Source organism: Hypomesus transpacificus, unplaced genomic scaffold (assembly GCF_021917145.1).
Source record: "Hypomesus transpacificus isolate Combined female unplaced genomic scaffold, fHypTra1 scaffold_118, whole genome shotgun sequence".
NCBI lineage: Eukaryota > Metazoa > Chordata > Actinopteri > Osmeriformes > Osmeridae > Hypomesus > Hypomesus transpacificus.
In genome coordinates, this window is record NW_025813701.1 from 444,378 (window position 1) to 458,374 (window position 13,997).

The window sequence follows — 13,997 nt, forward strand, 5'->3', positions numbered from 1 at the left end:
ATCACATTGGGCACACAAACACACATTAAATAACAGTGTCTCAAGCACCAGAACAGCAAAAGCAGTCAACTAAAATGTTGGGGAAAATCCGTCACTGCAGTCAGAGAATCAGATTGAAGGTATGTCTTTCTACATGTAAGGATTACAAGACCAGAAGGAGATTGATCATCAGATCTAATCCAATGAGTGACAGAGGCAGGTTGGCATGCAGTGGTGTCATTACTCTCAGGCATGCTCATACTCACATAGGCCAGTAATGAGGCTGTCTCTTTCTACAGAGGAGGGACAGGACCATGTGGAGGATTAACTTTAACCACTAAATTACCTCTTCCCACACTCCCCTCTATTTCCACATATGGAAATAACAATGATATTTCATCATCGTTGTCCTAAACCTATTGTGAGCAGTGAACATGGGCGGTTTTAGGCATGGGCGGACCGGGCAGCAGCCCGGGGCGGCATTTTTCATGTCAAGAGGGGGGCGCACAAGCAAAAAAAATAAAATAAAATCTCTCTTATCTATCATTTCACTTTGTGGGGAATTGGCATATTGGCGCCCCCTTCAGACAGCTGCAGGCACCCCTGCTTGCTGAGACGGTGCCGTGCAGCATCTTCCTTAGTTTGCGCCGCCAGGTAGTAGCAGTGTTTGTTCCATGTACTGTCGGGGAGTGGCCGGCAGGGCAGGGGGCGGCACAAGACTTCTACGTCCCGGGGGTCAAGTGATAAACTTGGGACGCCCAATGTGCTAGGACCGGCACTGGCAGTGAACATTTAGTTGTACAAGTATATCCTTTTCTGGCAGAATCTTCCTCCCTCTTGCTCTACCCCTTTGATAGAGGCATGTGATAAAGGCTGTAGCTGTGTCTACTACCGCGCACTTGTGCACTTCGAGCACTGACTTGCAGTGCTTAGGGCGTTTCACTCACAAAACCAGCAGAATTCAGTGCACTGAAAGTACCCGGATGGCGCCCTGCAAACGGTCCAAAAAAACAGTGTACAACTACTCTCCCTAAACAGGCGCCTTCTTGGCTACATAGCGGAAGAGGAGGAGCCCTTTCGGCAGCTTTTTCCACTTGGGGTGGAGACACGCGTTCATTTAGGCAGGTTTTGCGGGTGTCGCGAGCAGACCGCGGGTGTTGCGTCCGTCACTTCCGCCAAGTGTTTAACGTAAGTGTTCCATTTCAGACAGCACTTATCAGCGACGGAGTGCACTGAATATGTAAGTGCACTGTTTTGCAGTGCACTGTATTGCAGTGTACTTCGTAAAGTGCGCGGTAGTAGACACAGCCTGTGTCTGCGTGTGTGTGTGTCAATGAAACACTGAAACATTGAAAGCCCCCCCCACCATTTAGCCTCCCAATGCAAGACCACCACCAGCTAAACCATAGGAATGGACAATTTTTCCAGTAAGGTCAATAAAGATTCCATACCTTTACCAATGTCGGGGAATTTGGATCCTGTCACATAAGCATTGTATTTAAGTACATTCTATTACATTTATTCAAAATATGAAATTTTGGGGGCAGGGTTAGGATTAGTTAATATTATATTCCAATATTATTTAAGTTTATATGCACACTGTTGTAATATACACCTGCACATCTGTGGTCCTGATTTGGCTCATAGCAATTTGTTTCGATAGCAATTGTAAGTTACTCACGGAATTGGTGTCCTTCTTGCCCTTATGTGAGGAGGCTACCACAGCCAGATACTGGATCACCTTCTTGGTGTTCTCTGTCTTTCCTGCTCCAGATTCACCTCTGGGGAGGGGGTGAAGGGGGAAGTGGAAAGATAGGGTGGGTTGGTGGGTAGCACAGAGAGGGGGTTGTCACGAATATGGGTTGGGGGGGCACTAAAACAATAGCAAGTGAGTGGTAAGAGATAAATGAGCGGGAAACAGTGTCTGTCTATCCACTAGAAGATCATCAAGGATTTCTATTTCCTTTGTTTTATAGACCAATTTGCACCCTACGTGACATGACTGTCAAGAAGGCTCAACTGCGCATGTCGGTTGCAAAAGATGAACTTCTCCCGGGTATAATACACTTGGAGTGTCGATCAGGTAATCATATATCTCTGTCCACCGGATTACAGGGCTTGACATTAATTTTTTGAGGCACTTGGACAAGTACATTTAAGTTTCACTTGTCAATGCACAAAAGTCACTTGACCCCGATACCTTTAAATAGCCTGACCAAATGATCGGGCAAAACTGGCCTGGCTAACGGAGGTCGCTTTCTCAGGCAAATTATGAATGAAACAGGCTTGGTTAATAAATCCGAGATGCTGGCTGGCAGTCCTCCCTGGCGTTTCCGGTGCAGAATGGAGTGAAGTACAACATTGTGCACGCCAGTGAGCGACGAGTCTGACTGAGGATAATGTCAAAACAGTGTAACGGGGATGCAGTCTCACTCAGATTGCCAGTTTAAACAAATACTCGGACCAGCTGGCTAAAAGCAGAATTCCAATATCTCTTGAAAACTGCCCTGCTTGACTTTTTAGATGTAGAATTGACTGTAACACTATACAATTATGAACTTTGTGACATGACGTGAAGACATGGCTGCCGCTCGACTATGCAGTCTGTACCGGGCGACATTCTCACTCAAATTTCAAGACTTTTGTGACCCAAATCAAAATTCTGAGGCGACAGATCAATGGGGAATCGCTTTCTCTCTTAAAGGCTGTCCTCCTCTACTTTTTTGGTCTTTTAAAATCTAACTATTTGTATGATCTGTGTGGTCCTTTTGCCGTTTTAAATGCTATCATTTCCCGGTTTTCTGCTTTCCGAATGTTTACAAACAATAAAATGGTCTATTGAAATCAACCTTAACTTGAACCCTTTCAGTCATCTGACAGGCTGATTAATGACCAGTGTGTATGTGTATGTGTGAGTGTGTCTGATACAAAAAAAATGAAGGTCATTGTTAGGGGTTTTGACTTACGTGCAAAGAATAGACTGGTCCTCACGGTCTGTGGAGAAACACAAATAAGGGGGTCAAGAGATGGATACACAGAGATTCAAGGGAATGATGACAAGACTGTGAAATAGCCCTAGAATGAAACGAGAGGTTTTCTCCCTTTCATTTATGCTCATGAATATTTAAATGAGCTGCATGTTGGTTTACAATGAGCGAAGCTGCAACATGGCCAACCAGTGGGCTGGTCTGTATGTACATTCTGAGGCGTGACAAAGGCACAGACTAGAGCCAAATAAGGTCAAATTGTGAGATTTGCATAGGAAAGAGGTGTCAATGGACTATAAGGTTCACTGTATGTCCAGTTTACCCACCGAACTGTCGTTATTCAACTATGACAAGGTAAACTCGGTTTCGCATTCAATTACCCCTTTAAGACAAGCTCATGCTTTGAGAAAAAATAAATAATAATAATTGGCTAAAAATAGAAAATGGATCATTTGCTTAATACGGGTCAGGTCTAAGGCCTCCATGTATGGGTATTTTGAAGTTGTCACCCATATCTGTAGAGAAGGAAAGTAGGGTCTTGGTTTTAGGTCACTGCTAGACCATATAGACCTGACAAACCACGGTCAGTGATTGGGTCATAGCAAGTACAGAGGTTTCATTTAACCTTACTACATACAGTATCAAACACAAGACTTCTCAGTTAGACGCCTGGAAAGCCTTCTGTATGTTTTTTCGTTTTTGATAATTAAACACACATTTGTGAAAATTGACAGCTTTTTGTCTCTGATCTCCTAAATTGTATGTGTCTCAGCCCTTTGACTCACCGGTTATGCACATGTGCACGTACATTCATGCATACACACACACACACACAGCTACCTTGCATCATGTTCCTGTAGGCATTGTCAGTGATGGAGTAGATATGCGGGGGCACCTCGTGGCGTTTCTTGCCCTTGTACATCTCAATGATCTTCTCAGAGTAGATGGGCAGCATCTTGTAAGGGTTCACCACCACGCAGAACAGGCCTGAGTAGGTCTGGTGGAAAATGAAGATAAAGAAATGATGACGAGGAGAAGGTAGGGACTAACCTTTCTTGATGACCTTACCTATAGTGTATTGTGTTCATTGGTGGGGACAGTTGGACCGCATTGATTATAAAAGTTTCTACTTGATTGTGTGTTTGTGTGTGTGCCTGTGTGTGTTTGTGTGTTTACACAGTATGTGCCCGGTGCCCTCTGTGTATGTGTAAATGACAGAAAGAAATAGAGAAAGAAATGCAACAGCTCTAAAAAGAAGAGGGAATTTCTGACAGTTGTGTGTATGTGTGTGTCTACATAGAAGTACTTACGTAGATGAGGCTGGAGAAGTACCTCTCCCTGAGGTTGTGCAGGACGGATGCCTCATTTAGGCATGTGAGGGCCGCCATGTCCTCTGTCTTGCTGAACTTAGGAGGGTTCATCTTCTGGATGTCATCCTTGTTGACCGTCATCTTCTGGCCATTGGAGAGTTCCACTAGTACCTTGAAGGACAAGGAAGGAGGTAAGACCACACAAGATCATGTTAAAATACAATTACATTCTCATATAATCTCTTACAGTCCACTCTGACTAAACTGAACAGGTGACAAGCTGTTACCAATCCAGTTGTTTGCGATTTGGCAAGGAAAGGCATACAATAAACGCTACTGTATTTTTTGAGTGTTCAATTGTATCAGAGAGTAGAGACACAAATCGTGTTAAATTATAGAAGACAGAAATCATCACGAGAATAAGAAACAATCAACCGCTGGATTTTTTTATGTCTGATCCCTATCAACCGAGGATGTTTAAATGTTTGTAAATCCAAACTATCTGCCTGCATCTCAGTACTCTCAGTGGCTTCCCTTTCCTCGCCTTCACACCCTTACATCCTCTGATCTGTAAGTATAAACAATATGGAGGTATTATATAATGTTATATATATTCCAGTTTAGGTACAAGAAAGCTCACAAGGAGAAGAAGCCATGTAAAGCTATTTAGATATAACAATCTTTGTCCTGAATTGAAACCAAGCTTGGACACTGGACCCATCATGCTGGTACAGCTGACCACACCTCTAGAACGTTACCTCATCTCCTTTTTCCTCCTTGATACTGGCAGCTTCAAAGCCCTCTCTCTCTGATTGGATCCACACCATCTTCTTGGCCGACCAATCGGCCTGGGCCATTCCGCTGTTCCGAAAGTCATTATCCAGGAAGAGGAATTTGCTGTCATCACTGGCAGGATCACTGGCAGCCATCTTGGACATGTCACTGGCCCTAGGTTCGATCTCAAAACTGCTTGTCGTTGAATCTTTAATGGAACTGTATCTATTATTGAGATAATCATAGAGACATATAGGCCAAGTATATACTGTAGCTGTTTTGTAGCAGAAGAACATAATACAGTTTTGTGCTATGAAATACTTCCAACAAGAGCCGTGGTGCCCTCCAAAAATCTAAATGCCTTGACATGCAAACAACAATATGACATTGAATCATAATATAAAAGATACAATAAAAACATCAGTGTTCTCTTTGTCAGCCACCAACCAATTGCTGCCTAAACATATACTCATCTGTCTCTCTCCCTCTCTCTATCAGTAGCCTGTCTACTCATATTGTATAGATAAATACAGGTGCTACTAGCTAACCATACAAATGCATGCTGTTTGCATTACTTACTCACTTATCTTGTTCTCTGCCTGTGGAGCACAAGGCTCCACTGGCTGCCTTGAGTGACCACAATAAACTATGTAAATTAGCAGAATGAAGATAAACGCTATCATACAACAGGCGAGGTGCCATGCTGGAATGCCCATGTTAGGGTACCTGGCTTCTTCTCACTGGTGTCTTGGTGGCTTTTCGAGAGATGCTAGGGACTTACCAGTGAGCTACCTTATAAGGAAAGCAGCTCAGCGTGCTGCCAAGTGTCCATCCAAGCTTACCGTTTACACCAAAATTATGACTTGTCACAAGGTTCTGTGATGTGTGGTAGTGGCACAATGGTTGACAGGTAAAGACTAATAGTCTTGTATGTACAGTAGCTGTTCTCTGTAAGTTGTTGGGTGTTCTTAAGAATAACACCACAATTAAGAAAGTAGGTAACTATAACAATTTTGTTTATGGATTAAAAACATTATGCTGACATACTGAATGTCAGATTAGCTAGAGAAGTGTCATCATGTTTCTTTTTTTTGTAGTCCTTATTTAACCAATTAGTTGAATTTTTTTTACACAGAAATATATATTTTTAATGTAAGTTAGTCAAGATCTAGCTTGGTGTTTTTTTTATTAAATCCTAAGTAGTCTAAACTTTACAGTAAAATAAAAGAAATGCCACTTGCCTTCTTTTCCCGTAATGTCGAGATGACTATATCTCTCGGTGCTACAGTGCAGTCCTCAGACGGAGTCCAGGTAGAAATGGCACAGGTAGAAGTGCGAATTAACTGCGGCAGCATCCTACACGGGTATTTAAACAGTTTAGTGCCATCTATGGGAGGAGTGGTGCGTAGGCTACGGTCCGCCTCGTTTCCATGGTGACCAAAAATGACAACAGTTCGCATTTGGTGCCTCTCCAGCCTATACTGACGTTGATGACCACCACCCTTCTCGTTTTATATTTCTTAGCATTAGCAATAACCTTAAAATGTCTGTGCTTCGTATAGAGTTTGAGGAGGAAGAGTTTGAGAAGTACTACACTGTGTTTGACGGCTCCTCACAGGATGATGTCTCTCACGCCAAGTTGCTGTGGAATTCTCTGTCCCTCTTACCACCGCAGGAGTCGCGCTTGGAGTCGTCCGATATACACCAGAGGCTACCGGTAGCGAGGTCACGTAAGGACACCACCAGTGCCATCTCCAAATCAATCGCTGAGCTGAAAGTGCCGCCGCAAAAGAGTCGCCAGCGCCTGCAGCTAACGCTAGCTCAAAGTCAGGAGGAGAGAAAGAAATACTTAGGTATGGCCAATCAGAGAGGGGAAATTCTGGATTTACTGATGAAGCAAAAAGGGCAGAGGATACAGAAGGAGATGGCCTCTCGTCCCTACAAGCCCAAGCAGAGGGACGGGTTTAAGAGTGTAGGAAATTATGCTACAACATTTTCAAAAGACTTGGACATTGAGGAGGTCAAGCTGCTACAATAGTCTCAACCAACTCACACGCATAGCCTATTGTACACCTTTAATTATTTGTTCTCAATAAAGTGTGTTTCCATGTAGCCTCAGTCAAGCACAACAGCAGTAACAGGGGTTTTCCTGGGTCAAAATGGGTCTTTCAGACCTGCAAACTTGTCGCTTTTAGGCGACAATCGCCGTTTTGTTGGTCAATTGGATCATTTACGTGAATCGTGTAGAACCGAAGAGTGTTTTGGGGGGTGGGGGGGGCCTTATTCTGCATGCCATGCAGGCTTAGACTTGCGAAACATTATTGGATCATTTTTATAATTGACATTTCTCTGGGCCAATCGGAATCTTAGCACTTTTTCTCTTGGCCAATGGGACTTGTGTCAGAATCTTTAAGCACACAGCCTCAACTGTTGCCTACCGAAGTTGAGTTATCCAATGTCGTCAGCGATGCTAGCTAACGTAAGTTTGCTAGCTGTATATAACATTTCACTGGGTCTTGCAGTTGTGTGTTTAGCAAGTCGCAGTATTTCCAAGCCCTGATAGTGTAACTGAGATGACGTGCATATATGTGCTAGGATGTATAGAACTAACTAGCACTATATGGGATAGACTGTTGCACAGCAGTAGCTTCAGTACTATCTATCCTGCTGTGGTGTAGGCCTACTGGCAGCATCATAAATTTAAGCAATTCAAGACTTGCATGTGCAGTAAGTAATGTCACATCTTAAGCTTGTGTTCTGTGTCGCTGTCTTCAATGCCACAGGCTAAACTATGTAAAAAGAAATGTTTTTAATTCGGCACATTCAATGAAGTTTGACTAGCAACATCAGCTAGGCATCTGGAGTGGGTTGCACCAACTAGTCTTTGCTAAGACTGTCTTAAGTCCTAAGTCAGTCTTAGTTAAGAACGGTCTTAGGCCCATATCTAACGCCTGTTGCACCAACTGAATTTACGACCAGTCTTAACTAAGACTGGTGGTAACATGCGCGTTCATGCAAGTGCCCGTGGAATTCTAGAATGGAACGTGCGTTGCCATGATACCCATACATTTTTACCATGATGATACCAGGGATGCCAGACGCCTGGCGGAAACACTGCTTGACAGCGATTGCCTCGGCCTCCTTAGGCAAGTTGACATAATGCGGTAGGCGGCGACTCAGTGCCAGCGAGACCCTACGAATAACTCTACGAGCTGTAGATTTATGCACCCCGATCATGTCCCCCACGGTGTTTTGAAATGCACCGTTTGCATAAAACCTCAGTGCAATTAAAAGCTGTAACGTTGGCGTCAGGGCAGCATTTCGGTCTGCCTGAAAGCACAAATCGTCGGACAGTTCGTCCACTAGAGAAAAAATCTCAACCCTACTGAAACGAAACCTCTGAAATAACTCCTCATCATTGTACATATCCAGCGGGTTAGTTCTGTCTCGCACTACTCTCTCACGTCTTAAAGCGCGTTCACTATACAATCTATAAATTAGACGCATTGTTATAGGCTACTTGTTGTTTTAGCTGCACTCAACGGTTTTGTGAAAATTAGCCTACTATAGAAACCAACACAGAAAACGTTCTGTTTTAACATAAGACTCCTCTCCACAGGGCGTAACATTTAGGACTAGACTTAGGGAAAAAGCAGCTTAAATCAGCGTGGTGCAACAGGCGCAACATCATTTTAGACATAGAACGTTGAGTTTCGCCAGTCTTGGCTTAAGACTGGTCCTAAATCCTGTTGGTGCAACCCGCTCCAGGCTCGTAGCTTCTTCATGCAGCTTCTCCATGCAGGGCTCTAGACTGAGACCAAATGGTTGGCTTTTTTTTACTGACAATGATCGCTTCCAGCAAACTTCTTTTGAATTAGCCATTTCCCCCTCATTAAATATCAAGCTTATTTACGTGTTTGGGGAAGGGTTGCCAACCTTCCCGATTTGTCCGGGACATCCCGATTTTTGGTGATTTTGATTTGTCCCGTCCGGGACAGCTTCAGTCCCGTTTTCCAATCACAGCCTCGCCGGCCAATAATATGCTACTGTAAACGCACCAAAAATCACGCAAATGTTGCGATGGGACACGCTGCACAGCAGAGGGCGCCGAGTCTGGGTGGGGGGCATCTATCCGATTTGTGCTACCCAGGAGTTAACCAGGAGTTCTGTTGACATAGACTTAGCTAACGTTAGCTACAGCTTGATTAATTGAGTCATTGAACACAGGAGGAGGGAACGCAACCTTAGCCAGCTAGCTAAAGCTCCGGTGGAAAATTCCAAATGAACGTATGCAGCCCTTGATGCCGCTTACACACAACAGTGACACTGACAGATTGAAAGCTAATTTGAGACGATATAAAGATGGAAAACCAGGCTAAGAAACGTAAACGTAATTACCTTCATTAGACAACGTTTTACCAATTTGGATAAACGTTTGTTTGTTTCAAGCTCCAAAACTATTTTGGGGGGGGGGGGGGGGGGGGGGGGGGGGGGGGGGGGGGGGGGGGGGGGGAGTGTCCCGCATTTGGGGTTGAGAAAGTTGGCAACACTAGTTTGGGGGCATATTTTCAGTTAGCAGATGGTACTGTTTGAATCGCGATTCCTTCTGAAAAATACTGCTGGTAACAACTTCGTAGAATAGCTAGTTTCAAAGGCTCGTGGGAATTTTCTTTACTCAACGTTGGCCTGAGGGCAGAAACGTTTGTGATTGGTTTAATCTGACAACCAATCGAGAGAGAGGAGAGAATTGCAGAGGCGGGGCCTCCATTTTCAATCTTCAGGCGGCATTTTCAGTTGCGCACAGCAAAGATCGGAATCATTTCAAAGCATTCATAAATTCAAAAAATGTGTAATTCAAATAATGTGTAATCTTTTAATACCTGCTAGTGCTATCAACATTACATGTGCCCATACATGTTAACCATCAGCGCTAGCTAAGCTAGGTAGCTAGCTAAGCTAGCTAGTCAAGCTAGTCAGGTGAGCTACAAAGCTAAGCTAGCTAGTCAAGCTAATAAGGTGAGCTAGAGCTAGAATGCTTAGCTAGCAGTGTAGTCTAATTTTATATATTTCGCTTTTCTTCATGGCTGATTACTTTGGCAGAAGTTGTATTTTTCTGTCCTCAGGGCAGGGAGTCGAACTTCAGACAACCTGCCCTGAGACCAGGAGATTCACCTGCCCCCAAACAACCTGCCCTGAGACCAGGAGATTCAACTGCTCTCAAACAACCTGCCCTGAGACCAGGAGATTCACCTGCCCTCAGACAACCTGCCCTGAGACCAGGAGATTCACCTGCCGTCAGACAACCTGCCCTGAGACCAAGAGATTCACTCAGACAAAATTGCGGGAAACCATGGTCTCTGCCTTGGGACCAGATGAGACTAAACAGCCATGAAGAAAAGCCAAATATATAAATTATACTACACTGCCCTAAATAGCCATTGTTTTTTTGAAAACGAGTACAGTAAAGCTTAATGCAATGTACATTAACAAGCTTTCTAGCTCACCTGATTAGCTTGACTAGCTAGCTAAGCATTCTAGCTCTAGCTCACATTATTAGCTTGACTAGCTAGCTTAGCTAAGCTTTCTAGCTCACCTGATGGCTTGACTAGCTAGCTAAGCTTTCTAGCTCACCTGATGGCTTGACTAGCTAGCTTAGCTAAGCTTTCTAGCTCACCTGATGGCTTGACTATCAGAATCAGAAGGGGTTTTATTCGCCATAAATGTTTGCACAAACAAGGAATTTACTTTGGCAGGGAGGTGCATACATTAAACATATAGGAATATTGAAACTTAAATATGTGGACTAACTATACAAAAGGAGCAAAGTCTAGCTAATACTAAGGGGGGTCTAGCTAATACTAAGGGGAATAAAAATTAAAATATAAGTAGCCCTAATTTACAATCTAACCTAAAAATACAGATAGTGCAAACGATACAATAGTGCAAATTGCAATGTGCAGGGTGTCATTGTGCAGATTGTGATTTAAAGTCAGTGTGAGTCCTTGGCCTTGTTAAAGAGGCCAACAGCGAATGGGAAGAAACTGTTCTTGTGGCGTGAGGTTTTGGTCTTGATGGACCGCAGCCTTCTGCCGGAGGGGAGTAGCTGGAACAGGGAGTGTCCAGGGTGGGAGGGGTCGGCCACAATCTTCCTCGCTCGCCTCAGGGACCTCGAGGTGTGCAGATCCTCAAGGGAAGGCAGATTGCAGGCGATCACCCTCTCAGCAGTGCGGATGATACGCTGCAGTCTGCTCTTGTCCTTGGCAGTGGCAGCAGCGTACCAGATGGTGATAGAAGAAGCGAGGATGGATTCAATGATGGCTGTGTAGAAGTGCACCATCATTGTCTTTGGCAGATTGAATTTCTTCAGCTGCCGTAGGAAGTACATCCTCTGTTGTGCTTTTTTGGTGAGGGAGCTGATGTTTAGTTCCCACTTTAGGTCCTGGGAGAGGATGGTGCCCAGGAAGCGGAAGGACTCCACATTGTGGACTGGGGAGTCACTCAGGGTGATGGGGGTGAGTGGGGCTGTGTTCTTCCTGAAGTCCACAACCATCTCCACTGTCTTAAGAGCATTGAGCAAGTTGTTCTGGCTACACCAGGTCACTAGGTTGTCAGCTTCCCACCTGTAGTCAGACTCATCCCCGTCAGAGATGAGCCCAATAAAGGTGGTGTCGTCCGCAAACTTCAAGAGTTTGACAGACGGATGACTCGAGGTGCAGCTGTTGGTGTACAGGGAGAAGAGCAGAGGAGAAAGGACGCAGCCCTGAGGAGATCCGGTGCTGATGGACCGGGAGTCAGAGACTTGTGTTCCCAGCTTAACGCACTGCTTCCTGTCAGACAGGAAGTCTGTGATCCACCTGCAGGTGGAGTCAGGCACGTTCAGCTGGGAGAGCTTGTCCTGGAGCAGGGCGGGGATGATGGTGTTGAAGGCAGAGCTGAAGTCCACAAACAGGATCCTGGCGTAGGATGCTGAGGAGTCCCGATGCTGTAGGGTGAAGTGGAGGGCCATGTTAACGGCATCATCCACCGACCTGTTGGCTCTGTAGGCAAACTGCAGTGGGTCCAGGAAGGGGTCTGTGATGGATTTGAGGTGTGCCAGCACAAGGCGCTCAAAAGACTTCATTACCACAGAGGTCAGGGCGACGGGTCTGTAGTCATTAAGTCCTGTTGGTCTTGGCTTTTTGGGCACAGGGATGATGGTGGAGGACTTGAGACAGGCTGGCACATGGTATGTCTCCAGGGAGGTGTTAAAGATGCTTGTAAACACAGGAGACAGCTGGTCAGCGCAGTGCTTGAGGGTGGCAGGAGAGACAGAGTCCGGCCCAGCTGCTTTGCGGGGGTTCTGCCACATGAAAAGTCTGTTAACTTCACCCTCCTGAATGGAGAGAGTCGTCACAGTAGTGGGGGGGGGGGGGGGGGGGGGGGGAGGCCTCATGGATGGGAAGGGATGGTTCAGGACTGTCCAATTGTCTTTCAAATCTGCAGTAGAACTTGTTCAGGTCATTGGCCAGGCGGGAGTCGTTGGTGGAGTGGGGGGCTCTGGGCTTGTAGTTGGTGATTTGCCTTAGCCCTCTCCAGACAGAAGCAGAGTCGTTAGCAGAGAACTGATGCTTCAGCTTCTCAGAGTACAGTCGTTTAGCCACTCTCACCGCCTTGCTAAACCTGTTCTTCGACTCCTTGAATCTGTCTCTATCCCCACTCCTAAAAGCTTCCTCCTTCTCTGACCTCAACCTTCTCAGCTCTGCTGAGAACCAGGGCTTGTCGTTGTTGTAGCTCACCCTGGTGCGTGTTGGTATACAGCAGTCCTCACAGAAGCTAATGTATGATGTCACAGCCTCAGTGAGTTCATCCAGACTATTGGTAGCAGTCGTGAACATATCCCAGTCAGTACAGTCCAAGCACGCCCGCAGATCCTCCATAGCCTCACTGGTGAAGGATTTAAATTTACTGTGTCTAATCCAATATGTAATGATGGTAATGAATGACACAAATATGTGTTCTAGAAAGAGTGGTCTGGAGTCGCAGAGGTCCGATAATATCAGCTTTAATGCAGCAGTTGGAAATCAACAGTACAGAGCTCCGGGGTTGTCTACGTTTCCTTACCCGCAACAGAGTTTGGGCTGGTTCACGAAGTCCAACTGGCTATCTGTCCCTGCCCCAGCATATATTATACAGTGCAATTGAAACAGAAATATAAAAAAAGGGTTGAGCTTGTTCTCTCGTGTATCAGGGAGTTTGTTCTTCCCCACGCATCCCACCTGCTCGGGTGCTCTCTCAGCCCGGTTTCAAGGTTGCTTCTGAAATGGAGAGATAACAACACAAAATACAGCCTGTTTCCCGCACACTGTGTGAGACACAATGTTTTAAGCCTGAGCACAGTTCTAAGTTCATAAGACATACATTTAATAAGCACAATACATAACTTTAATACATGCATCCTTTATAAAGTCTTTCGAGCATTGTTCCCATTGCTATATAGTGCACAGTGCCCGTGATGCATTTGGTGATTAAGTTGCCACAAATATTAATAACTGGAATTATAGATAGTGCCATGCCCGGGATACAGCTAATGATTATAGTTCTAGAATTGTACTGTAATGTATTATAAATTATTTACTGGTCCACTGTTTTTATGTCCTCACAACAGGTTTACAGAGCTTTAATTTCTGCCTGTATACAGGAATCAGATGGACCATGGTATGGTCAGAGTGGCCCAGTGCTGCACGAGGGACAGCGTGGTAGGCTCTACTGACTGTTAGTGTAGCAGTGATCCAGAGTGTTCTCTTCTCTGGTTGGGCATTTGATGAATTGTCTGTATTTAGGGAGTTTGTGGCTGAGATTACCTTTGTTCAAGGGGCAATTGATTGCAAAACCGATTTTACCTTGTCATAGTTGAATAACGACAGTTCGGTGGGTAAAATGAACCTCTTTCCTATTCAAATTTCAAAAC

The 13,997-nt window shown here is 45.0% G+C and overlaps 2 protein-coding genes across 5 annotated transcripts in view; one reads left to right on the forward strand and one right to left on the reverse strand.

Moving 5' to 3' along the window:
- The window catches only part of LOC124488066 (myosin-11-like), a 63,225-nt gene extending 56,851 nt beyond the window's left edge, over positions 1-6,374 (reverse strand). For 3 of the 4 annotated variants that reach the window (XM_047050533.1, XM_047050535.1, XM_047050536.1), the window contains exons 1-6: positions 5,035-5,889; positions 4,277-4,447; positions 3,807-3,963; positions 2,946-2,973; positions 1,661-1,760; positions 1,431-1,457 (exon numbers count right to left, since the gene is read on the reverse strand). In XM_047050533.1, the coding sequence (XP_046906489.1) occupies positions 1,431-1,457; positions 1,661-1,760; positions 2,946-2,973; positions 3,807-3,963; positions 4,277-4,447; positions 5,035-5,346 (795 nt within the window). In that variant the 5' untranslated portion in view covers positions 5,347-5,889. Of the gene's footprint in view, positions 1-1,430; positions 1,458-1,660; positions 1,761-2,945; positions 2,974-3,806; positions 3,964-4,276; positions 4,448-5,034; positions 5,890-6,291 lie in introns of those variants that run through there. The other variant, XM_047050534.1, reaches the window with a different exon arrangement.
- A 101-nt stretch (positions 6,375-6,475) lies between these two features.
- Positions 6,476-7,088, forward strand: hoatz (HOATZ cilia and flagella associated protein). Its single transcript, XM_047050531.1, has one exon. It carries the CDS (start codon positions 6,594-6,596, stop codon positions 7,086-7,088), a length of 495 nt encoding a protein of 164 aa, XP_046906487.1. The 5' UTR covers positions 6,476-6,593.
- Positions 7,089-13,997: the final 6,909 nt, after the last annotated feature.

Bases quoted from the DNA above. Each gene is read 5' to 3' on its own strand.
- hoatz (XM_047050531.1), top strand. From the start codon at position 6,594: ATGTCTGTGCTTCGTATAGAGTTTGAGGAGGAAGAGTTTGAGAAGTAC.